Source organism: Saccopteryx leptura, chromosome 1 (assembly GCF_036850995.1).
Source record: "Saccopteryx leptura isolate mSacLep1 chromosome 1, mSacLep1_pri_phased_curated, whole genome shotgun sequence".
Taxonomy (NCBI): domain Eukaryota; kingdom Metazoa; phylum Chordata; class Mammalia; order Chiroptera; family Emballonuridae; genus Saccopteryx; species Saccopteryx leptura.
In genome coordinates this window covers 5,784,940-5,809,124 of record NC_089503.1, presented here as the reverse complement: position 1 = coordinate 5,809,124, position 24,185 = coordinate 5,784,940, and the positions used below count along the sequence as shown (strand labels likewise).

Sequence of the window (24,185 nt, the reverse complement as noted above, 5' to 3'; positions counted from 1 at the left end):
CGTGTGTGCCCTGACTGGGCGTCAAACCTGAGACCTTGGTGTTTCAGGACGATGCTCTAATTGACTGAGCTAACCAGCCAGGGCCCACCCTTTTCTTTTAAACTGAGTGGAAAAAAGGTCTTCTAAACCGGAAACAAAAGGACAGGGCCTGGGAACTCAGCTCTCATAGAAATTGAAAAGCTTAGAAATGCTTTTACAAACTCTACTTTTAAATGAAAACCTTGTGGGAGAAAAATCACTCCGATCTTTCCTTCTCAGATACAGTGAACACCCGGCCAAACTGTTTTAATTTCCGAATTTATTAAAATGATTAACCTCAATACTGCAAGTGCATGTACAAAATATTTGTATAAAATGTTTTTAATGAAACGTTAAAGAACTTACCTCAAATGCTGAAAAAGTCCTTTTTTTCCATTCTTTCAGTACAAGGAATACATTGTATCTCAAAAGTATTACAACTCAGTGAAACAATTTAAAACAGTAGTTTGAAAAATGATTGAAAGTTGAATACTTTACATATATTTCTATGATCATTTCCTAATTCTTACAATGCCAAAGTCTTTACCAATCATTGCATAAGCTTGAGCTGAGAGTTTTACTGGATGGAAGTTTTATTTAACTCTTCTAAGTGGTCACCAGTGCGGCCATGCCGCCCCCTACAGCAGAGCTAGAGCAGCTCCAAGGCCCCTCACTTGCAAACGGAAACTGGACTTCCCTGGAAGCGTCCGCAGCGGCTGCCAGCGCCTGTGCACACCGACTCCTGAGGCAGTGACGGCTACCGGGGGTCACTGCTCAGACCCACGGGAAGGCCAGCCTCAAAGGACAAGACCACAATCAAGTTAAAACTAACATCATAAATAAGTTACCGAAACACAGGTTAAAAGTGGGGGGAGGGGAGGGAAGGTGGGAAATGGGATTACTTTTTATTAATTTTTCCTTAAGATTGGAATTCCTGAAATGGGTGTATTGTTGGTATTTCAAGAAAACAGTCCAAGATGTGGTCTCTGAGCTTGTACAGAACACTCTGAGGTTGGGCAACAAGAGGTAGCCTCCGCTCCCTGGTCCTTTCCAGACACAGGGTCTGAGCTGGACCCTCCTCAGGGGCACAGGCCTCCCCCTTCTACACAGGGACACGGCGAGGACTGGGCCTCGTCTGCCACGTGCTCCGAGGGCCCTGGGACAGACTTGCTTCGCAGGGTGGGGAGCTCTGGCCAGAGCAAGCCATGTGTGTGCCACGTGCTGCCACATGACTACCTGAGGGATGAAACTGCATCGTGACACGGGGACGAGACAACATGACACCACAGAAGTGATTCCTTGAAGAACATAAAGAGAAAGAAACCTCTAAATTACAAACAGAAACCAAAACCTCTCTTGTGAATAGCAATAGTATTAAGAAATTGAATTTCCCAGAATCTGGACACTGGCAAAAATCAAATCAGGAAAAGCAAGCACGGAGGGTTTTTTTTCTCTTTCCCACAGGATGTCTCGTGACCTGCCGACTCCTCCGACCTCTGCAACCTGGGCTACTTTTCCAGACACGACACAAATCCCCTGACACGAATCCCCTCGCTCAGTTCTACTGAGGAGCAAGGTGATCTGCAAGTGCGGGCGCACTTCCCAGCAGAGACCTGCTGGTGGCGCCGCCGGTCAGATTCCTATTCCCCCTCTTTTGTCCAATGATTTGTAAAATAACCCAGAAAAATGAAAAGCTGGTACTGAACATAAAGTAGTAAAGTTTTTGCTCATTAAGTTACTTAAAATTAATTTCTCTTCTCAAAGTGCTTCAAAAACAAATTAAATCTGACTCTTTTTTAACTGATAATATAGTCAAAAACTCTTTTTGATATTTTTTTCATACATAAACTAACATAAGCCAAGAACTCCCACTGAGGCAGTGCTTAAAACTATATATTTATAATTTCCTATTTTATTGGCATGGATTTATTCCTAAACTTAAAAACCTTCCTGGGTAAGTTCTTTTTAATTTTCTTATGACAAAAAATTTCTCACAACACACAAATATTTACAACATATATACAACTGTTTTCAGTTCTTTACATTGAATTTCAAAGACAAAAACATTTTTATAAGGTTACCACAGAACAAAAGCTGTGACTCATGTTTTTTATTTCATAAACTATTATAAGTTAAAGTGAATAGAATTTTTAATATTCCTTGTAGCATTTTACAAGTGCAACAGAAAACTTGAAGACCCACATGAAGAGAGCTGTAGTTCATCAGATCAATGTCGCTTGTTGTCATCACACTGTTCACAGCAAATTTTTGAAAAAATAAGCACCAATCATTCTTGCAAAGAACAATTTTATCTAAAAGTATTGAAAAGTGTTAAATACAAGGTCTTTAATTTACATGACAAGCAATAAATACGCCGTATCCAAACTCATCCTGCACACCGCTACCCTCGTACATACAATGTACTGAGAAGTTGGCTGTCACACAGGGAATTGTACTTTTTTTTTTTTTAAAGAAAACCAATTTGACTCCCAACCAATGGTCTGCTACTGAACCGAGGCCACACCACAGTACACCTGGGCCAGCAAGCAGGGTGGTACTGACGAAACTCCCAGAGGGGGGATATCTAAGCAAATAAATCAAAAAGCCAAAGGTCATTGCTGGTGATATTAGCATATACTAGAAAAACCTTAATATGCTGCTACTATGATTTGTTTTAAATTATTGTTTAGTCATATATTAAAGAGCCAGATGATGCTCTTAAAAGTTAAAAAAAAAAAAATTGTGTCGAGCCACATTATTGTGTTCAACGTCCTGTGTGGAAAGTTGCCTACACTGTACAGTCCTGCTTGAGCCTTTATTTTACACCAGGGCTTTCCTCTATCTCAGAATTGCACGTAAGAAGGCTATTTAAAAAGTACAATACAAATCTGCACAAATCATACTTCGGAAGAGTCAGTACGCTGTACACGGTCTACGTATTATGCTGATAGGGGAAGAGAACGAGAGAAGTGCTGCTGCTAACATGTTTCAGTTGAGGAATAATTGACTGGAATTTTTTTTTTAATTTCTTTTAAAGTAGTTTTATCCCAGGTCACACGAAGACCCAGAGCTTATGCGTTAAGCCTCAAAGACTGATCTTCTCTTCTCCTGGAAGAAATGTCAATATCTATGGAGTCTTTCCCAACTATGAGCCTCAATCGCTTGGCCGGAGGAAGGGGAATAAAGTCATCTTCAAAGTCATCATCATAGTCCTCCTCCTCCTCATCGCCCTCGGAGGAGGAGGAGTCGTCTGTGCTCTCCTCCTCGTACTGGCTGTAGTCGTCCACCTCCATCCGCGACTCCAGGAGCGAGAGGGGGTCGCTGCAGCACACCCCGTTCTCGCGCCGCCCCTCCTCGTCCCGCTTCAGCTGGATCTTGAGCTTGGTAGCGCTGCTGCCAGGTCCTGAGTTAAATCCGTTATTGAGCTTTGCTACGTAGAGATTGTTATCGTTTTCATGGTCTTTACTCAATTTGATGCTTATTTTAGAAGAATTCATGCCATCATTCTCGGGGTCGTTCGCCTTGCTGCTGCTATCGTGACGCCGACGGAGAGTCAATTTGGGAATCCCCGAGTTATTTTCTAGGATCAGCTGTGCGTCATACCTCGTGATTCGCCTCTTCTTTTTACTTTTTGCAGTTCTGAAGCCGTCTTTTGTTTTGAAGCTATCTGATGTCACCACGGAGCCACCGGCAGGGGAAGGGGCCCAGCCCACGTAGCTCCCGGGCCCCGCCTCCGCGCCGCTGCCGAGCTTGCCCTGGTCCGGGAGGGGGAGGGGCGCCAACGCATCTGGCCCTGCGCCCGTCATTCCTGGGGGATCGTGCGCTGCACCGGAGTCCTCTGCTTTAGCCAGCTGCTTCACAAGCTTTCCTTGTCGTGACTTCTTTTTTGCCATGCTGTTGTCATTCTTAGGGCACTTTGCTTCCCCCTTGTGTGCCGTGTCCCGAGCCAGGTCTTCTTCCTTGGCCGCAGGGGTCAGCTGCTCCCTGCAGTCTTCGCCAGGCTCGGTTATGCTATTCTCATAGCCATCCGATGTATTTGGTTCAAGCTTGATGTCAGAGGTCTCCTTCGAGTTCGTTCTCGTCCTCACAGACCGCCTGGTCGTGTACGTGCCGGGAGCGCTGTCCCCGGGCGCGGAGGGACACGGCCCCCGTCCGGAGCTCTGTTTGTGCTCTCTCGCCGCGTGTCTCGTTAAGCACCCGCCGGCCGCTGTGGCTTGTACTGGTCCCTCAGCCTCCACATCCTTCTTGATGGGCAGATTTTTGTACAGAACTACTTTAGGCTCTTTAAGGACTAGGTTTCCCATCTCGAGTTTTCTCGAAGCAGTCTTCTGCTCCAGCCGCTTGCAATGATTTCTTAACTTCACCTTAGGAAGTAAAGGCTTGGCAGGCTTTTTCAGTTTCTTTGGTACCCTGGAATTATTTATGTGAGTTAGCTTAGATGAGGTAGAGTTGGAAGCTGGAATTCGTGACATAGATTGCCTCGTTAACGTTCTGCTCTTGCTGGTCTTTTTCATACCAACTGAAGATTTCCGGCTAGAAGCTGCAAAGTTAAAAAGAAAAAAAAAACCATGATGAAAAACAGCCTTGGTAAGTAACAGAAAACAGTGCCCCACACTAGTCTCTCAGCGATGTCACGTTCAAATCATATGGTACAAACAGGTGAGGCAGCCCCAGGCGCCAGGCCACCCTGCTTTCCCCTGCTAGCCAGTGCCTGCCGCTAAGCCTACAGAGCAGCTGTGCGCTTCTGAGCGGGTTGAGAGAGCTCTCGGCACCAGGTACCTAGATTTCCCGCTGCGCTCTCCATAATCTATCGTGACACCGGTCCAAACCAAGTATTTCTTCTGACTTAGTATTTTAGCACATAAAAGATTTGAAGCAAAGCTAAGGAAAAAAAATACCAAGTTTTCTTTTTCCTTTCACAAAGTCTTAAAATAATCATTTTTAAGTAGGCTTCTAATATCTAATGACTCATTAATCCTAGGCATATTATTTTGACTAGCAATATACAACAGAAATATATTGCAAGTGGGCTTAGACAAATTCTATCCCAAACGTTTTAAACAAAAGGTCCCAGGAACCACACATCGTACTCTCAACGATCACCCCCAAAGAACTGCCCTAAGTGGTTCCCTGTGGCACCAGGAGGACCAGCAGAACTCACGAGGCCGCCCCTCCCATGACTGCCTGCTGCCCACAGCCTCAATGAAAGAGGGAAGGAAGGAGTACACTGCTGGGAGCACTCTCTGACAAGGGGCTCCAGCGTCCTTCCGCCTGATGAGGACACAGGAAGATGACGATGACTGCCTGGGAAAACCACGAGGACTACGGTGAAGGCTGACAGGCTTTATGACAGGCTTTGAAACGTTGACTCGGGTTTAAGCAGCTCCCCAAAGTGGGCCTCTGGCCTTGCCCTTGACTCTCTGCCACCTCTTCATCTTCCTCTGCATTTACATACATTTGGATCCATATATAACAGCATTTTATGTGAGTCAACTTCTCAATTATACTGCTCACAAAAACGAGGGAGTATTTCAAAATGAATGTGAAGCGTTATCTCCTAATTTTTGTGAGCAGTGTAGTTTTTCCCACATTCCCTGTCTGGAAAACTCTTTCCCATAAAAAAACACCCCTTTTAAATCATTCGCTAGGGAAGCTGAAATGACCAAACTAATAACCACCATCTCTAACTGGAAAATAAAAAGAACGATGAATGTGGGAAAGCCCAGCACACTGCCTGACAAAGACTGTTGCTTACTACATACATGCCTGAGGATTATCAGGGCAACTGCTGTTCCTTCTGCATGGATAAGAAAGTAAGTCACCAGCAGCTAGTTTTTATTGTGAGCAAGAATGAGTAACAAACGTTCAAAAAGCATCACAACCACCTAGAAGGAAGACTGGCTCATAAATGGCGCTGAGGTATCCAAATCAGCAAGTTCCCAATGAAGTCCATGGACTGAACTGAGAACATGCTGATCTGTGTCGGCTGTTACCAAGGAGGCCACTATTTTTGGAATAGTAGTGAAGTTTGGGTGCCACTCCATTTGAGAACTGAAATTATACAGAACTTGCTAGAAATTATTTTTAAAATATAAGGCTATTCGAGACATTTTTTTTGCTAAAGAATTTCTGCCTATGAGGCTCCCTTCCAGGCGGACCTAGTGACGGGCCTATGGCTGTGAGTGCACACCCGCGCTCTGTGTTCAGCTTTCCTGGAGGTGGCTATGGTGGTGCTCTGCTCAGCCTGTTACTCTTCAAGGGGCGTTCTAGGACCAAGTTTAGGGGTTCTCAACCTTGTTTCCCCTTCTCCCATTCCACCCTCCCTTCACACCCACCATCTCTGGTCCAGCCTGCCCCTCACAGCACGTGAGCCTTGGCAAGTCTCTCCGACCACCTCCAGGTCATGCAACCCAGCGAACACTTTCAGCCCTTACCTTTTCTTGCAGAATGTGACCTTGCTCACGGCTCATTTTCTGGGAAAGCCCTCTCCCCTGGGATGTTCACGAGCGCACTCTCCCTCCATCTGCCCGAGGCCTCATTCCTCAGCCTCTGTGGTCCCATGTCCCTGGGAAACCACAATCTCTGCGTGATAAGCACCCACCCATGGCTACTACCACCGATCTGCTGGTAGTCCCCAAACTACCTTCTCCAGCCGGACTCTCTCCTACATTTCAGACCCAAATCACCAAACAACCCCTGGCACTGGGACCTCCCTCCAAGGCTGTCTCATAAGCCCCTCAATAAACATGCTTCAGTGGAACTCACCATCAAGTCTCATGGCTGCTTCTCCTTCTCCTTTTAAGTTCTCCATTTTGGTCAATAATAACACCACTGTCCGCCCAGCTTCCCGAGCAGAGACCGGAAGGTCATTCTTGATGCTTGCTTTCCCTAACGGCCTCACCCAGTCAACTGCCCCATCCTGTGGAGTGCGCGCCTGTGGTGTGGCCGGAGCTGTCCACCTCTCTCCACTGCCAGTGCCACAACCTCCTGCCTGAATGAGGGCAACAGCGTCCACCCTTTCTCGTCTCTCTTACTGCCCACCCAACACCCTGCTCCCCACCATGCAGTCTGACTGCACTTCCTAGCACGCTATGCCACTTCTGGGCTTTAAACCTTTCACTAACATAATGCCCTAAGAATGAAGCCCCAAACCTTCAATTACGCTCACATCCTTTCTTCCCACCTTCTAGTCCAGAAAGGATAAACCTTACATATTCAAGTCACTCATCCCTGTATATTTTTTTAAACAATAAAATTCCTGCCCTGGCCAGCTAGCTCAGTGATAGAACGTCGGCTCAGTGTGTGGAAGTCCCAGGTTCGATTCCCGGCCAGGGCACACAGGAGAAGCGCCCATCTGCTTCTCCACCCCTCCCCCTCTCCTTTCTCTCTATCTCTCTTTTCCCCTCCCGCAGCCAAGGCTCCATTGGAGCAAAGTTGGGCCAGGCGCCAAGGATGGCTCCATGGCCTCCGCCTCAGGTGCTAGAATGGCTCCAGCTGCAACAGAGCAATGGCCCAGATGGGCAGAGCATCAGCCCCTGGTGGGCATGCCGGGTGGATCCCGGTTGGGTGCATGCGGGAATCCGTCTATCTGACTGCCTCCCCACTTCTCACTTCAGAAAATCCAGAAACAACAACAACAAAAAAAAAATAAAATTCCCTCTGCTTTAAATACGCTTTGCTTGGTCAACTTCCCATCCCTCCTTTAAGACTCAGTGTAGGACACACTTCCCAGGAAGCCAGTCATGACTGTCTACGTAGGACAGGCTACCCCTCCTATATATCCCACGACACCCAAGAGCCCCTGACTTGGGCATGTATTTTAACCCATTAGAGCAGTGATAGTCAACCTGGTCCCTACTGACCATTAGTGGGTATTCCAGCTTTCATGGTGGGTGGTAGTGGAGCAACCAAAATATAAATAAAAAGATAGATTTAACTATAGTAAATTGTTTTATAAAGATCTATTCTGCCAAACTTAGCAAAAATCAACATAAAGTACTTGGTAAGTGATAATTATTATATGCTTTAACTTGCTGTAACTCTGCTTTATAAATTTTATAAAGTAAAGTTACTTCCCTACATTATAAATCACCATTACTGTGGAACCAGTGGGCAGTTAGAAAATTTTACTACTAACAGAGATACAAAAGTGGGCGGTAGGTATAAAAAGGTTGACTACCCCTGCATTAGAGGAATCTCATTTCCTGGCGATTCCGGATCTCGGCTCTCCCCACTACACCCCTCTTTCCTATGGAATCACGCCAGCTGACTGCTGGGACCTGCCCACAAAGCGCCTGGCGTTTGTCCTGACCAGCACGAAGTAGACTGATTCTACGGATTCTTCCCACCCAGTTTCCCACTCAGGTTCATGTATTTTTAGTGTATTTTCATTTCATCTAAAAAGCACTATCTCATCAAAAGTCCAGGCCGGGGGTGTGCTTATCAAGTCAAAAGTGGGGGAAAAAAAAAAAAAAAAGACATAGGCAAGCTGAACAAGAGAAGTGCGAGGAACGTGACTAAGACGAGGAGCAAGTGCCGAGGGTTCGCACCATCCTTGCGCGCCTCAAAAGTATCAGCACCAGGAGGGCCAAGGAAGAAGACAGTGGCCACAGTGGTGACTCGTGAAGGTCTAGCAAGAGACTAAGGATTCTGACTTAAGTGCAGCAAGACATGCCTGCGGCTGCCTGGCATCAGCACCAACACCATGTGTGACTCTTCCCTGGTGGCTAGGACAGATCCCAAATGCATAAACCTACACAACAATTTCAGGTGTAGATACAAATTCTTAGTACAGTGGTACCTTAAGATACAAACAGGCCAACATACAAATATTTTAAGATACAAGCTGCGACTCGGTCCATATTTTTGTTTGAGATCTGAGTGAAACTCCGATACGAGTCGTGATTCGGGAAGCTGCTGCTAGTTGGTGCGTTGGCGCACGGGCCCAGTATTGGCAGTTTGATATACGAGTTGACTTACGAGCTCGGTTACAGAATGAATTAAATTCGTATCTCAAGGTACCACTGTAATTATACCGTAGGTGCTGTGTAAATGGCCAAGTCAGTATGCTCTCAATGCTAATAAGCATTCTTTGAAGTCCAAGCAATTTTATCTATGTGAAAACCGAACTCACATGGACTAGTGTGCCTAAGACTGTCCACCTGGTAAGGGGCAGAGACGGGATCTGAACTGAGGTCTATGGTTCACCATCGTTGAGTTTTTAAGCTCTGCCTCCATGGTATGCCAGTCCCAAATCATGGGTAAAGGAGCCATGGCAGGGGCATCGTGGTCATTTCAAGGTGTCTTTAAAAATCACAAGGCCGCCCTGCGTGGGTAACAAGATCTATGGCTAGACACCAGAGCAGTGCCACGGTACTGAAGTTGCCTGAGCGCCAGGGCCATGTCGACACACTGCACCGGGGAAACCCTGGTGCACATATGGTCAATGGGAACCGAGGTCATACAAGGACCATAGAAACTGAAAGCTTCAGAAATTGGGGATGCCTGACCAGGCAGTGGCTCAGTGGATAGAGCAGGGGTCGGGAACCTATGGCTCACTAGCTAGATGTGGCTCTTTTGATGGCTGCATCTGCTCGCAGACAAATCTTTAATAATAAAAAAAATGTTAAAAATATAAAACATTCTCATGTATTACAATCCATTCATTTTCTACCGCTCATGTTCATGGTTGCGTGTGGCTGGAGCCAATCACAGCTGTCCTCTGGGACAACACCAAATTTTTATTGGATAATGCATAACGTACACAGGTTGTTGTATGGCTCTCATGGAATTACATTTAAAAATATGTGGCGTTCCTGGCTTTTATCAGCCAAAAAGGTTCCCGACCCCTGGGATAGAGCATCGACCTGGGACGCTGAGGACCCAGGTTTGAAACCCTGAGGTCACCAGCTTGAGTGTGGGATCACAGACATGACTCCAAGGTTGATGGCTCGAGTCTAAAGGTCAGTGGTTTGAACCCAAGGTCTCTGGCTTGAGCAAGGAGTCACTGTCTGGGCTGGAGCCCCTGGTCAAGGCACATATGAGAAAGCAATCAATGAACAACTAAGGTGCTGCAACTATGAGTTGATGCTTCTCATCTCCCTTCCTGTCTGTCCATCTAAAATAAAAAAACTTGAGGAGCCAGCAGATTTCATCTTATGTGACTAACACAGACTGGCGATGGCTGCTTGGAACAGGCTTTTGGGAAGGGCTCGGAAGCAGCCTGTGCAACAAAGCGCACTTGGATCAACAAGTGCTGTGACAGGTGAGGGTCAAAGGCAGAGAGCCGGAGTCCACGCCCGCTAGGACAGGCGCTCCTGAGCCAAGATACATTCCACTGGCCAAGTCTTCCAGGTTCTGCACCAACTTGTGGCATCTGCAGACACATGACGTACGTCACAGCACTGGCGATGGGGGGTGGCCTGGCCATTGAGGCATGAGACCTAAAAATTCAGAATCTTCCAATACCGGTGTCATTCAGGCTTGCAGACCGGCTCTGACAGCGGTCCCTCTGGACACTAAAGCAGACAGGCAGGTTGTGGCTCTCGAGACACCTTTCAAAAAGGGTGGAAGGAAGAAAAATTTTCTCCCCATTAGACATAAATGTTTCTTTAAAAAGAACACAGATGCTGCTCTAGGAAAGCAGGTCCTCTGTCAGCTGCTGAGCCCTAGACCAGCTGTGGGTGGACGTGGGCAGCTGTGCTCGGAGAAAGCACTCCAGTACGCACACACAGTGATGCCCACTCCCCTGAGAAGGTCTCAGCGAGCTCCAGCTTTGCTCCCAGCTGCAGTTTCAAAAAGTCTTTCTTCCACAAGAGTAGAAGGGCGTGGTTGAGACACAAACACCAGAAAAAACACAGCCTGAAAGAACACAGGGAGAGCGAGAGAGGACTGCAGTAAAGAGGGACGAGCCTATCTGGCCTGAGAGGACTGGGCTACACCTGCGCTCCTCCTCCAGCCCCGGAATGACTCGGCCATCCTGCAGAAAGGCAGCTGAGTGCGGAAGACCCCCGTCTGTCCTGCCTATCTCTCATGCACCTGTCCTATTCTGGAGCTAAGGCATAAGCTCCCTGAGGGAGAGGCCGAGCCTCCCACTTCTTTGTATCTCTTCAACTACTAGCAGGCTTTCAGTAAGTATTTGGTTTATTGATACACATTCCCTGATGGTCACATAGGAGTATACTCAACACCTTTCAAAAAATATTTATATTCCAATTTTTAAACTAAATGGTATACTGAGTTCAGAAGCTATAAATTAGACAGAAATTTAATGCATAAACGGCCCTCCCCCAAGAACGTCACAGAGCCTGAAGGTAGACAGCACAGTGGCCGTCCCACGTACAGGTTTCACAAGTCTCCAGTTTCGTCAAGGAACCAGACTCAGAAAGCAGACACTGATTATGCTGCATTTATTATTAGAACCAACAGTCAACAGTGAATTGATGGACTAACTGCTCTGCTTTTGTTCACTCTGGACGTTATGAACTGGACTAGGGACATAGGATTGCTTTTACAACACAGTGGTGACGTCTGGCCTCTGACTCCCAGCGGCAGGTGGATTCGTGAATTCCCAGCAGTGACCTCTGTCATCATGGGAGACACCCTCCCTCTTCTTGAGGGTTTTTTGCGAGGGAGGGGCTGGGCTGGAAACATGTGAAGATGGAGGAACAGAGCCTAAAAGAACCAGATCTCAGAGGGCACTCAGGCGCTAAGAAGGACCTGTGAGCATTCAGTGCCAGGGCAGGCACACTTTGGGGACCACCAAGTCCAAACTTTTGAAACTTGATTCCTGTTGGAGACAAGTCAGACCAAGAAGCCCCTCCTTCAATGGGACTCGAGAGACCAGTGTTACCCAAATGATAATCAGTAGCAATCAGAATGGTTCCAGGACTTCAAGGCTCCACAAAAGGATGTGTTTTCTTGTTCATTTAGGCTTTCTTCTCTTTCTTTTCTCTTTATTCTTCCTTTTCGTTTTTTCCAATTTCATTAGGTCTTGCCCCTCACCCCCACCAGCACAACTTTTATCTTAAAGCTTACTTCTTTCTCCTTGACATCTTGCTACTTTCAGTAGTGGCCAATATGTCACAGTAGGATGGCATTTAAAATGCTCCTTTATCATAATGTGAGTCTGGCAACTGGTGTTTTAGCGAACTGGGTCAGTTCATTTTGAAAGAGGCAAGTAAGTAGTAAACAGGAAGCTGTAACTCCCAAGTCCACCACCAGCCCTAACAGACTGGCGAGGCCCGGGCACCAGGTGCACGGGGCCCACCCAGTCCTGACTCCCTGGAGGACGGAGGGACATCATTATACTGACACTAACACACTGAAAATGCTTCTTTCAAACATACACATGACAACCCCAGAACAGATGATGAATTTAATAACCAGGTACCAAGTAGTAAAAAAAAAAAGCAGACAAATCAGTACACACTTCAACTGGAGGTGGGACCGACAGCTGTTGTGGGCAAACTGATTCTAAAACCTTGAAATGCTGCCGAAGCAGGAATCCCGGGCTCCTCTTGATATTTAAATTTAAAAGATCAAAGCGACTGAAGCACACGTTAGAGAACAAATTGTGTGAAAACACTTAAAAAAAAAAAGATACGCTTAGCAAACCTCCCTTACTTACTTGCATTGTTTTTTTCCTGAGTGGTGTCTGCATCAGTGTTAGAGCTGACAGATTGACTGTCTGAGTTTTTGCTGCTGTCACCTAACTTTTTAAGCCTATTTAAACGTTTATCTGTTTCTCTGAGTCCGTATTTGCTATTGATAACAGGAGCAGGCGCAGGCAGTCCCACTCTGGATTTAAAAGCACCAGTTCCCCGTCTGAAAGAGAAAACAGCACACGTCAAATAAACGGCAGGCTCACTGACCGCCGGCTTGGCTACGCAGGGCGCGGGCTGCATCGGGCGCCGGGCGCCAGGGGGGATGCGGCCGCAGACACCACTGCCAATCGCCAAGTCCAGGACTCGCCAGAGAGATTCAATGTGTACATAACATTCACAAAAAAGTCTGAACTTAAAATAACAAAGCAAACTGGTACAACTACTGTCAACTGTTAACTGTCCAGGAGAAACTATTGGAGTCTGTAGTTTTTCATATGTAGATAACAAATACCTTTTTAATTTTTCAATTTTAAAACTGGTTGGTGTAACAGGTCTAAACTGAGGCTTAAATGACCCACCTGTTAATTATTCTGTACAATTTAACCCTACATTACTGAATATTGAGAATTGAGAAATTAAAAAGGAAACCAGAGAATTTCCATAAATTAAGTCCTTATTTAAGTAGGACTTAATGTTAGATACAAACAAATCCTAACCGAAATTCCGTAAAAGAAGGCTAAGGCTATATATATTAGGAAAAATCTTTCGGAATAAAAACTGTTAAGTAATTCCTTTAAAGTTATTAAAATAAACACAAATGACTATAACTTAAGTTAGTAAAATGTTAAAAATAAAAATCATTAAAAGACAGACTTTTAGCAATAGGTCAGAGAGATTTCTAATCTGCTTCACCTAGATGTATTATATAAATTCTTCTGAAGTGAGGGCACTTAAAAAGAGCGGTCCTAAACTTCCGAAATGAATCTCGGTATGCAAATCTTTACCTCATTCCGTACATAAAGGAAAATTTCTACTTGGCTCTATTGAAGAGAGTAAGGAGATAATCCATTAATGAGGTTAAAATAAAGCGCCACCTGCTGCATGTAAGAAGTGAGAACTCCCTTTGCCTGAAACGCCTCTGACTTGCTCTTTACTGGCTCAAGTGTGTTAAGGAAAAGCCAGCAGCGGAGGCTTCTGACCTTGTGGCAGAACCGTGGGGCTCCCGCACACGACAGCCACCGTGCCCACTCCAGGTCCCAGGTGACCGACACGTGAGGACCTTCCCCCCCAGGGAATCAGTGTGCTTCCTTGACAGCTGTTTCTCCTTCCCACCTCTCACCTCCTCACGCCAGGGAGCACAGACCCAGTAACACAGGGACTACACCTGGTCAGAGAGCAGGCATTCCTGCTTTCCTCACCTTCGCAGAATGGACCAGGGATTCTCTTTCGATTAACACTTTTGTAAAAACAACAAAAAATTGATTGCGGGACTCCCTCAATTCTTTTTTGAAAAGGTACATTAGAAATCCTCACTGAGGCTGGCAACCACTTAATGTATTCAGAATGTAAATCCATAAATCCCAATCACCACTTCATTTCACATGGATAATGATAGTAATAGATTATTTCCAGATATTCCATGTCATTTTACCATTACATGAACATTTCTGGTTCATGTCTAGAAAGATGGGCCACACTTAAAGTATGCTTAAACACAAAATAAACAATTGTGGTGAAATTCTTTTTTTTTTTTTTTGAAAATTGGAGGGGTTTACGTTTGTTTAGTAAAACTCTACTATTCACCTGCTTCTCTACCACCCTCACTTCTCCGTTTTAACTACGGAATACACGCTCACGCTGCTGCAGCACACCGACAGCCCAGGATATAAACTCCCATCCAGCAGACGCTGCTGGGGGTGGCTGATGGAGTACCCCTGCAGCAGGGACGGGGTGGGGTGGACGGGGGTCCCCATGCCCAACCTGCCAGCGTGCCTGCCCGCACCCCTGCACCAGGTCCCCACACCCAGCTACACTGTAGGGCTTCCCCGCAGACAAAGAAAGCCAGCAGGACAAGACTGGACATTCACTCAACCAGCTTTATCACCATATGTCACAGAGAAATCACCTGGAATTGAGCATGTGTTTCATCTATTTATTTATTTTAGATTTCATTTCTTTTTAGAGAGGGTGGGGGGGGGCGTAGAAGCTGGAAGCATCAGATCATTGTAGTTACTTCCTATGTGCCTGGATTGGGCAAGCCTGGGGTTTCGAAACAGTGACCTCAGCGTTCCAGGTGGACGTTTTATCCACTGCGCCACCTCAGGTCAGGCAAGCATGTTTTAAAAGCTGTACTTTCTACATAGAATGAACAGTCCACGACTGACTCAATCACACTGAAACCTTTGGTTTGCCACCATGAACACAGCTGCCACACTGCTCTGAAAAGCAGGCCCTCACCAGTGCACCCGTCCCACATGGGTCTGCCTGCCCGGAGAGCGGATGCGTTAGTTCTGACACGTAATGCCAGGTGCCTGACAGGCTGCAGCGACTCATGGCCAAAACCACGTTGTGCCGGTCTCCCCATGCCCACGCCCACAGTCCACAGTGCACCTCACATTTCACCGGCTGCTCGTGGAAGTGAATATCTGCTTGCTTCAGTCTCCTCGTTTGCGGCCATCTCTGTGTGCAGTGGCCTTGTCACCTCCCTCCTCTCCCGGAGTCTGTCCTTCCCTGCCAGCTCACAGGGCCATGTGTCAGGATGACGGCAGCTCTCCTTCAGTTTGTCACGTGTCTTTGACCTGACTCTCAGCCCTTCAAAAATTCTCATAGTTGTCACTTTTCCTTTTTCAAAATAATTCCACTATTCCAAGGTTGGACATACACTCTCCTAAATTTTTTTTCTATTTTGCATTTTAGCCTGACCAGGCGGTGGTGCAGTGGATAGAGCATCAGACTGGATGTGGAGGACCCAGGTTTGAAATCCCGAAGTTGCTGGCCTGAGTGCAGGCTCATTTGGTTGAGAAGGGGTCACTCTGTCTGCTGTAGCCTCCCAGTCAAGGCACATATGAGAAAGCAATCAATGAACAACTAAGATGCCGCTACAAAGAATTGATGCTTCTCATCTCCCTTCCTGTCTGTCTGTACCACTCTGTCCCTGTCTCTCTCTCGTCACAAACAAAAAACAAAAACAAAAACCAATTTTGCATTTTAGTTTTAAATTTAAATCCTTAATCCATCTGGAATTTGCATCCAGATACACAACGACTTACAGCCTACTCTTTTTAAAAAAATATGTTTTATTTATTTATTTTAGAGAGAAGAGAGAGAGGAGCAGGGGAGGAGCAGGAAGCATCAACTCCCATACATGCCTTGACTATGCAAGCCTGGGGTTTCGAACCGGTGGTCTCAGCATTCCAGATCGACGCTTTATCCACTGCGCCACCACAGGTCAGGCTACAGCCTACTCTTGAACAGCAAGCGGCCTGGGGTGCCGACTACTCTTGCCGCCCCAGCACGTGCCCAACCGCAGATTGGAAACCCTATACCAGGGGTCGGGAACCTATGGCTCGTGAGCCAGATGTGGCTCTTTTGATGGCTGCATCTGGCTCACAGACAAATCTTTAATAAAAACAATAATGTTAAAAATATAAAACATTCTCATGTATTACAATCCATTCATTTCCTACCGCTCATGTTCATGGTTGCGTGTGGCTGGAGCCAATTACAGCTGTCCTCAGGACACCACCAAATTTTTATTGGATAATGCGTAATGTACATGGGTCGTTGTATGGCTCTCATGGAATTACATTTAAAAATATGTGGCGTTCATGGCTCTCTCAGCCAAAAAGGTTCCCGACTCCTGCCCTACACCAACATCAAACCTGTCTCTACTTCAGGACTCCATTCACGTCCTCTTACCTGCTTGTCTACTTCTGGGCTAACATCATCAAGTTTTGATCACAACTGTTTCACAGTAACTTTTTTTTGTGTGTGTGACAGTCAGACAAAGGGACAGAAAGGAAGGGAGAGAGATGAAAACATCAATTCTTCGTTGCGACACCTTAGTTGTTTCATTAATTGTTTTCTCATATGTGCCTTGGGGGGGGGGGGGCTATAGCAGACTGAGTAATCCCTTGCTCGAGCCAGCGACCTTGGGCTCAAGCTGGTGAGCCTTGCTCAAATCAGATGAGCCTGCGCTCAAGCTGGCAACCTCGGGGTCTCGAACCTGGGTCTTTCGCGTCCCAGTCTGATGCTCTATCCACTGCACCACTGCCTGGTCAGGCTCACAGTAACTTTTAATATCCGTTAGTTAAGGTAAATCTCCCGAGTATACGTTAGAAATTTATTTTTTCATCAAACATATTTTCATATAAGCTTTACAATAATTTGGTCCTTCGTTAGATTTAATCTCTCAAATTCTCTAGAGTGAAATTTGCAGCACCACTCATTGGGAACATATAACCATCACTACTGCATCAGGATGGTTACGGCCCAGATCCATGCACCCAACGCATCCTGAACGCTTCACCTGTGGTCTCAACGCCGTTGCCAACATTCTGTCCCCTCTCAGTTCTTCACAGAACCAGCCCTCAGTCGCTGCCCCTGGGTGCCCAGCAATGTGTGCATGTGCACTGCCCTCAAGGCTGGCACTGCGTTCATCTTGTTCACCGCGTGTGTTAGGCCTAACAAAAGCAGCTACTCAGTTAATAGCTGATGGATAACTGAATGGGTTCCTTGGACTGGTCTCATCCTCTCACCTCACTGGTGAGAATTTAAACAATATTTGCAGCCATCCTCTGAATCAAACTGCTCATGTAGCCTGACAACAGCCGGGCCTGCTGCTCCGTACATTAGGACTTTCCACTGAGGAAGGATCTGCATGTTCTATCTCTCGCTCACTCTAAGCTCGTGGAGGAGGCAGGATTACCTCCACGTGACCAGTGAGAAACTGAGGCTCAGCACACAGCGCCAACCTGCCTGGGGAACGTGACAGCACGTGCAGCTCTGAGCTCATGAAGAGCTGGTGCAGGGCTGGTCTGGAAGCCGAGTGTGTGGTTACATTTCCAGGGCCTCCTTCAAAACCTCATTAGCACATCACTCACTCCATTCAATCACTTATTTAGTAAACATTTACCAAGCTCTGTGCTTGGTACTGTTGTAGATGCTGGGGATATAGGGATAAATTAAAAAGATAAAAATCTCTGCCTTCTTGTAGTTTCTATTCTAACAGGAAAATAGCTAGAAACCACAATGCTATTTTATAGCTAATATTTGAGTATTAAGTAGGCTCTGGCCAGTTGGCTTAGCGGTAGAGCATCAGCCAGGCGTGTGGAAGTCCTGGGTTCGATTCCCGGTCAGGGCACACAGGAGAAGCGCCCATGTGCTTCTCTACCCTTCCTCCTCTCCTTCCTCTCTTTCTCTTTCCCTCCCGCAGCCAAGGCTCCACTGGAGCAAAGTTGGCCTGAATGCTGAGGATGGTTCCATGGCCTCTGCCTTAGGCACTAGAATGGCTTTGGCTGCAATGGAGCAATGCCCCAGATGGGCAGAGCATCGCCCCATGGTGGGCATGCCCAGTGGGGCACATGGGGGAGTCTGTCTCTCTGACTCCCTGCTTCTCATTTCAGAAAAATATAAGAACAAAACAAATATTTGAGTATTAACTGTGTGCTGGTCTACATATTTTATGTGAACTAATTTACTCCTTACAGAAACCCCATAAAAGAACTTCCTAGTGTTACCCCCATTTTACAGATGGGTAACCCAAGGTACCAAAGCAGCTAAGTTGCCAGGACCTCGCAGCTCCTGACACGGAGAATCACATGGCTCCACCTCAGGATGTCTCACCCAGGTCGCAGGCGCCTCCTTAACTGCCACACTGTGCTGTCTCTATACAGTGATTTTAAAACTTTTATTCAACCATCATCAAACTACTTCATGGATTAAGTAGTGCTTTTGTGGACTGGTCTAACAGTCAACCAATGCTCATACCATTTTTATATAGAAAAAGATAAATCTTATCCTCCCTCCCCAACGCAGGGGGAAACTTGTGGCTGCCCAGAAAGAAAGAGATGGGGCTTCTGGGAGCAGGCCGTGTAGCTCATGCAGCTGGTTGGGGTGGGGCTTTCAGGGGACGGACTCCCAGGGGGCAGAGCAGTGCTCCCAGGGGCCTCTGCTCACGCACCAGAGCAACACAAGGTGGAAAGAAGCAGGGCTCTGAAGTCGGGCCGACCCGGCTCAGTACTTAAGCTGCACGGCAACGGGGGTACACTACTTCTCTCTCACAGGGTGGCTGCGAGGACCGAATGAGTCCAGATCAGCAGTGTCCAGGACACTGCACAGCACGTGACGCAGCTCGGTCTGCTCCGCAGCGGGGGGTGCGGGAGGCTTTGTGCCGCACTTCCTGACAGGCCGGGGGGCCACCTCTGCACAGGGTCACTCCACCGAGTCACATGGCAGCAGGGCTGCTAAGGCAGGGTTGGGGGAGTCCCACAAGGACCCCAGAATCTTGATGGGTCACACAAAAAAGCGCCATAGTAAGTGGAACTTAGGAGTTATGAAGAGTACATGCATCAAAACAAGAACTCCAGGCGACACAGACTGATGCTACACAAGACTAATTCAGGCTTTTTACATGACTGTCAGCGATGCCCGTCACCTGCCATCTTTGGGGCAACCCCGCCCTGGCCACCTGCGTGTCTGTGCGTGTGTAAGGTATTTCCATTCTCTCCTCAAGCACATTTGAATTCTGATCCATTCATAAGAATAATAGCTGGTAATAAGACTTTAAAAGGACAGGTGCCACTGCCCCTACAAGTTACATCGTCTGCGTACGTGGCACTGAGCAGGATGCTCCAGAATGAGACTATCCCTGCATTTCAGTGACGAGGAGGTCACCTGACTCAGTGCCCATGGCCAGCAGGTGGTTAAAAGAATGGAAAAGCTGAACGTCTTACTTAATTCTTTACCTTTCACAAGTGTAACACTCGCAGAACTCATTATTTTCTCCAAAAAACCCATCTCCATAGTAACAAGAAATTTCTTCGCCAGGTTCGATATCCCTCAGAGCCTTCACACATGCGGTATCTCGACCCGTTGACACAAACTGAAATGAAATCAACTCATTAAGAAACTCATACTTAAAGCAGAAACTAAATATTGAGATACAAAAATGTCTCTGCTTACCTTACAGTTAGGTCTGCAATCTGAAAAATGTCCAAAAGATAAAGTCAATTAACTGTAGATAAGATCTGAAACACGAATAATTACAGAAATCTGAAATAAGCTTTCCATCTCATTTTACAACTTTTGAAAGAAGTTTACGTCTCAAGTTAGACTACAGAAATATTTATTCTAAAACTTTGTGGGAGGGATCACATTCCTAACCGTCCATTATTGGAAGATACGGGCCTTGGCCAGCTTGGGACGCTGTTCTATAGCTGAGCGCGCCACCCACGTGTGGCCTCCCCCCCCCCCGGAAACCGCGCTTACCGTGGTTTATAAAGGCCGCGGGGCCGAGCCAGAGCTGAGCGCAGTTTTTCCGTGTGGAGTACATGACGCTGAAGTCGTTTTCTCCGTGTCTAAGTAGCACGTTCTCCTCAATTTCTGAAAGTTCGGCAATACAACCCACCAGTAATTCTATTTTGTCATTTCGTTTCCTATTTAAAATATGTGATGTTAAAAATTACTAGTAATTATAAATAATAAGGCTTCTTTTAATAAAATAAGCCTGTCCAATAAATACCACGCCTTGTGAAGACCTCGCTCTGCGTCCGGAGCCGACTCCCTTGGATGCCCACCCAGAATTGCCACGGCCCTTGTCACGGCTGCCTGGCAGCTGCTGTGTCCTTCCCCAAGGCCAGCAAGTGTCCGGCTGTGTCCAATCCCTCCTCCAGGACAGGGGTTGTGCTACCTATCCATGTCTCTGAACACCTTGCAGCAGCCAGCACGCCGTTCTGCAAACAGACAGGACTCGACCCCCACTGCCGTTTCAGCTTGCTGACAGAAGGAGACACAGGCGGCAGGGAGAAGAGCCATGGGGCCCAAGAATCGGGCACTGCCCTCGGGAGCGGCACCCCACAGACCGGTGCCGAGCACAGACCTTCACTTTTCTAATAGCCGCTCAGAAAAAGTCAAAAGAAAAACACGTGAAGTTACTTTTAGTAATGTATTTTAACCCAATATACCCCAATACTACTTAGGCAGGTAATCAGTTTAAGAAATATTAATAAAAACATAATTTACTATAAACTCTGGTGTGTTGACCACAGTACAGCACTTCTCAGTTCAGACCAGCCACACCTCTTGGGCTCAAGAGCACACGTGGCCGTGGCTGCAACCGAACAGTGCGGCTCTAGAACCTGCCATCCCAAACCCCAGTCCGTCAGCAGCACAGGAGCTGGGGGGCGAGGCGCCGGGCACTGCTTCCCAAGACAAACCAGGGACACTCACGTACACACTCTGCCCACTCCATTTTCAGGCACCTGACCCTAAAATGTTGCTACAAAAATATACTAGCATGGTTGAGGAGAGGGGACCCATGTTTTTTTTTTTTGTTTTTTTTTTAAGAAAAGGCACTTGAGGTAAGAAGATAATGGTGTCTCTCTCTCTCTCTCTCTCTCTCTCGGTCTCTCTCTCTGTGTGGCCACTGGCCCTCCTAATGGGGCGCAGCCCAACTTTTATGTGAGCCGGCACACATGTATTTGTTTAAGCAGGCAATGTGCTAGAAACTTTCCACCTGTCAACTTCCTGGGATCATGAAGGCTGCATCCCCAACCTTTCTTCTAGACCAGTCAAGGACTGACTCTGGAAGCCAGGTGGACCACACTTGGCCTCCCTAACCTCCCAACCAATCCAGCACTGAGCAGGCACCCAGACTCAATCAAAGGAAAACAAAAAGCACTCAGGCTTAGAGACAGAGTCTGGTTCACCTCGGACTTCTAATCCCAAACAACAAAGATGGGAACGCAGAGCAATCAGCAGACACTGGTGGCGGGGCCCCTCGCGGCCCCTCCCCGGGCTCCTCCAGGCCGAGCTCTGGGCTCAGCCCTCTGCGTGACTTCCTCAGCACTCCAACAGTGTTTGAAGAGAGAATTTTAAGTAAAGCGAGCTGATGGGTTTAGACTAGCATAATAGTTACCACTCTTTTGTCGCAACAATCTTGGCCCCGTTCTGCTCTGATGAGTAGCGATTGCAGGGCAGGATCTCAAACCCGCTGTCAGTCGCAAACATTCGCAAGTAGATGAACACCTGAAACAAAAGAAAGATGACACTAACTGTATATTAAGTTGTCTATCCTGCTAGACTTTCTTAGAATTAGAAAAGCAAATCACCAACAACATGAGAACATTGAAGATCATTAAGTAGCAAACTTTGTTGGTATTTTAAAATTTCCCGTCTTTGAGCACCTAATGGCATGGCTATGTCACTCTAACCGTTACCACAAACTTCACTTACATAGGACAAAATTTGCTCTTTGGATAGTCATACAAATGATCTTACATGTTAGAAGACCTTCATATGATTAGTTTTACAAAAAATTGATTTAAAGTTTCCTCTTATCCAAAGATAAATATTATTTATCTTATAAATAAACCTACGTGTTCCTTGAATAATTTCTCCTGCATTTTGTTCTTGTTGAGAAAATAGTGCCGTGCCCATTCTCCTGATGTCAAACATTTGAAGGCTTTCTCCAAGTGCTCATCTTTCTTAAAACGTTCAATTACTTCTTTTAGTTCTTCTTGCCTTCCTTTAATAGGCCGAAATCTGGGGGGGGAAAAAAATCAGGACAATTACTTTAGTTATCTGCCATCATTCTTGGGCCACTGTTAAGAGATCTTGAGAAAGAGATTAATAACCTAAAAACTGCCAGACCGAACAAAAGAGAACAAATCAATGACTTTGATAACACTGGGGAACAAAATTTTTGTTGCGTCCACAAAAACACTTGTTCTTACCTAATTCGAGTGTGCTGATCTCAAATCTGACATTAGTTTTTCTCTGTAAGCTACAGTATTTTTGCAAGTCAAGATTTTAGGTTTTCATCTTATTGTAAAATTTTCAACATTTAGTTTAACATAATGAAGTAGAATGTCTTCTTGGGCATGATCTTTGTGAAAAGATAATAATTTATATAATGCAGTAAACACACTAATACACTAAAAGATACGACTGCATCAGAATTTGTCTACAATTTCGAAATAGAACATATTAAAACACTTATTTTAATCATAAAATTTGCGCAAAACTTATTTAAATTCTATTCAGGCAAAAATTTGCGTTTGTAGCTCTTGCGTTTGTGTGCTTATGTTGAGTACAATCTCGTTTGATGCTCCAGCAGTAGTCTGCTATCACTGACAGCTCCAAGATTTTCAGGAAACTTTTATCAAGGTGACTGTTCAGGAAGTGAATCCTTTTTTTTTTTTTTTTGTATTTTTCTGAAGCTGGAAATGGGGAGAGACAGTCAGACAGACTCCCGCATGCGCCCGATCGGGATCCACCTGGCATGCCCACCAGGGGGCGATGCTCTGCCCCTCCGGGGTGTCGCTCTGCCACGACCAGAGCCACTCTAGCACCTGGGGCAGAGGCCAAGGAGCCATCCCCAGCGCCCGGGCCATCTTTGCTCCAATGGAGCCCTGGCTGCGGGAGGGGAAGAGAGAGACAGAGAGGAAGGAGGGGGGGGTGGAGAAGCAAATGGGCACTTCTCCTATGTGCCCTGGCCGGGAATCAAACCCGGGTCTCCCGCACGCCAGGCTGACGCTCTACTGCTGAGCCAACCGGCCAGGGTCGTTCAGGAAGTGAATCTTAACGCCATGTTACATCCAGTGTCGCGGAAAGCCAACAGCATTCTTTGAACCAGAAGTTTATAGTTTTTTGCTTTTTTGTTGCCAAGGAAGTTCGTTGTAACTGCCACAAAAGACTGCCATGCTGCTTTCTCCTTATTCACCTTCCTGGCAAATTCTTCATCACGTATGAGGGTTTGAATTTGAGGTCCATTGAATATACTTGCTTTTATCTTCTCGAAAGACAAGACAAGAAGAGCAGAAATAATATGTTGAAAGCATTCATTTTCTCTATTCAAAGTCTGAACAAACTGCTTCATTAAGTCAAGTTTGATGTGAAGTGGGGGGAAAATGATTCTGTCTCGATTAACTACAGGTTCATTCACAATATTTTACATCCCTACTTCCAGAGCTTCACATTTTGGCCACTCCTTCTGTGTCCAATGTTTTTCCCGAGCTCGGCTGTCCCACAAACACAAAAAGCAAGGATACTTCATGAAACCTCTCTGTTGTCCTAGCAGGAAATTTACCATTTTAAGATCCACACAAATGATCCAGTTATGCTCCTCATACTTCAGAAAGTTGAAGACAATTTTTATGTCATTATAATCTTCTCGCAGATAAGTTGAATACCCAAGTGGAACCGCTGCATAAACATTACCATTGTGTAAAAGAACACATTTCATGATTTTTTTTTTTTTGTATTTTTTCTAAAAGAACACATTTCAGACTCCATTTAGAGCTGTCAAGAAATAGCCGCCATTCTGTTGGACTGTAAGTGGTA

At 46.2% G+C, this 24,185-nt stretch overlaps 1 protein-coding gene across 6 annotated transcripts in view; it reads right to left on the bottom strand.

The window, feature by feature from the left end:
• Positions 1-286: 286 nt before the first annotated feature.
• The window catches only part of KMT5B (lysine methyltransferase 5B), a 62,080-nt gene continuing 38,181 nt past the window's right edge, over positions 287-24,185 (bottom strand). For all 6 annotated transcript variants that reach the window (XM_066385913.1, XM_066386147.1, XM_066386224.1 and 3 more), the window contains 7 exons: positions 22,220-22,385; positions 21,760-21,869; positions 20,112-20,278; positions 19,806-19,825; positions 19,589-19,725; positions 12,647-12,843; positions 287-4,558 (listed from right to left, as the gene is read on the bottom strand). In XM_066385913.1, coding sequence (XP_066242010.1) covers positions 3,090-4,558; positions 12,647-12,843; positions 19,589-19,725; positions 19,806-19,825; positions 20,112-20,278; positions 21,760-21,869; positions 22,220-22,385 — 2,266 coding nt within the window. In that variant the 3' untranslated portion in view covers positions 287-3,089. The remainder of the gene's footprint in view (positions 4,559-12,646; positions 12,844-19,588; positions 19,726-19,805; positions 19,826-20,111; positions 20,279-21,759; positions 21,870-22,219; positions 22,386-24,185) is intronic.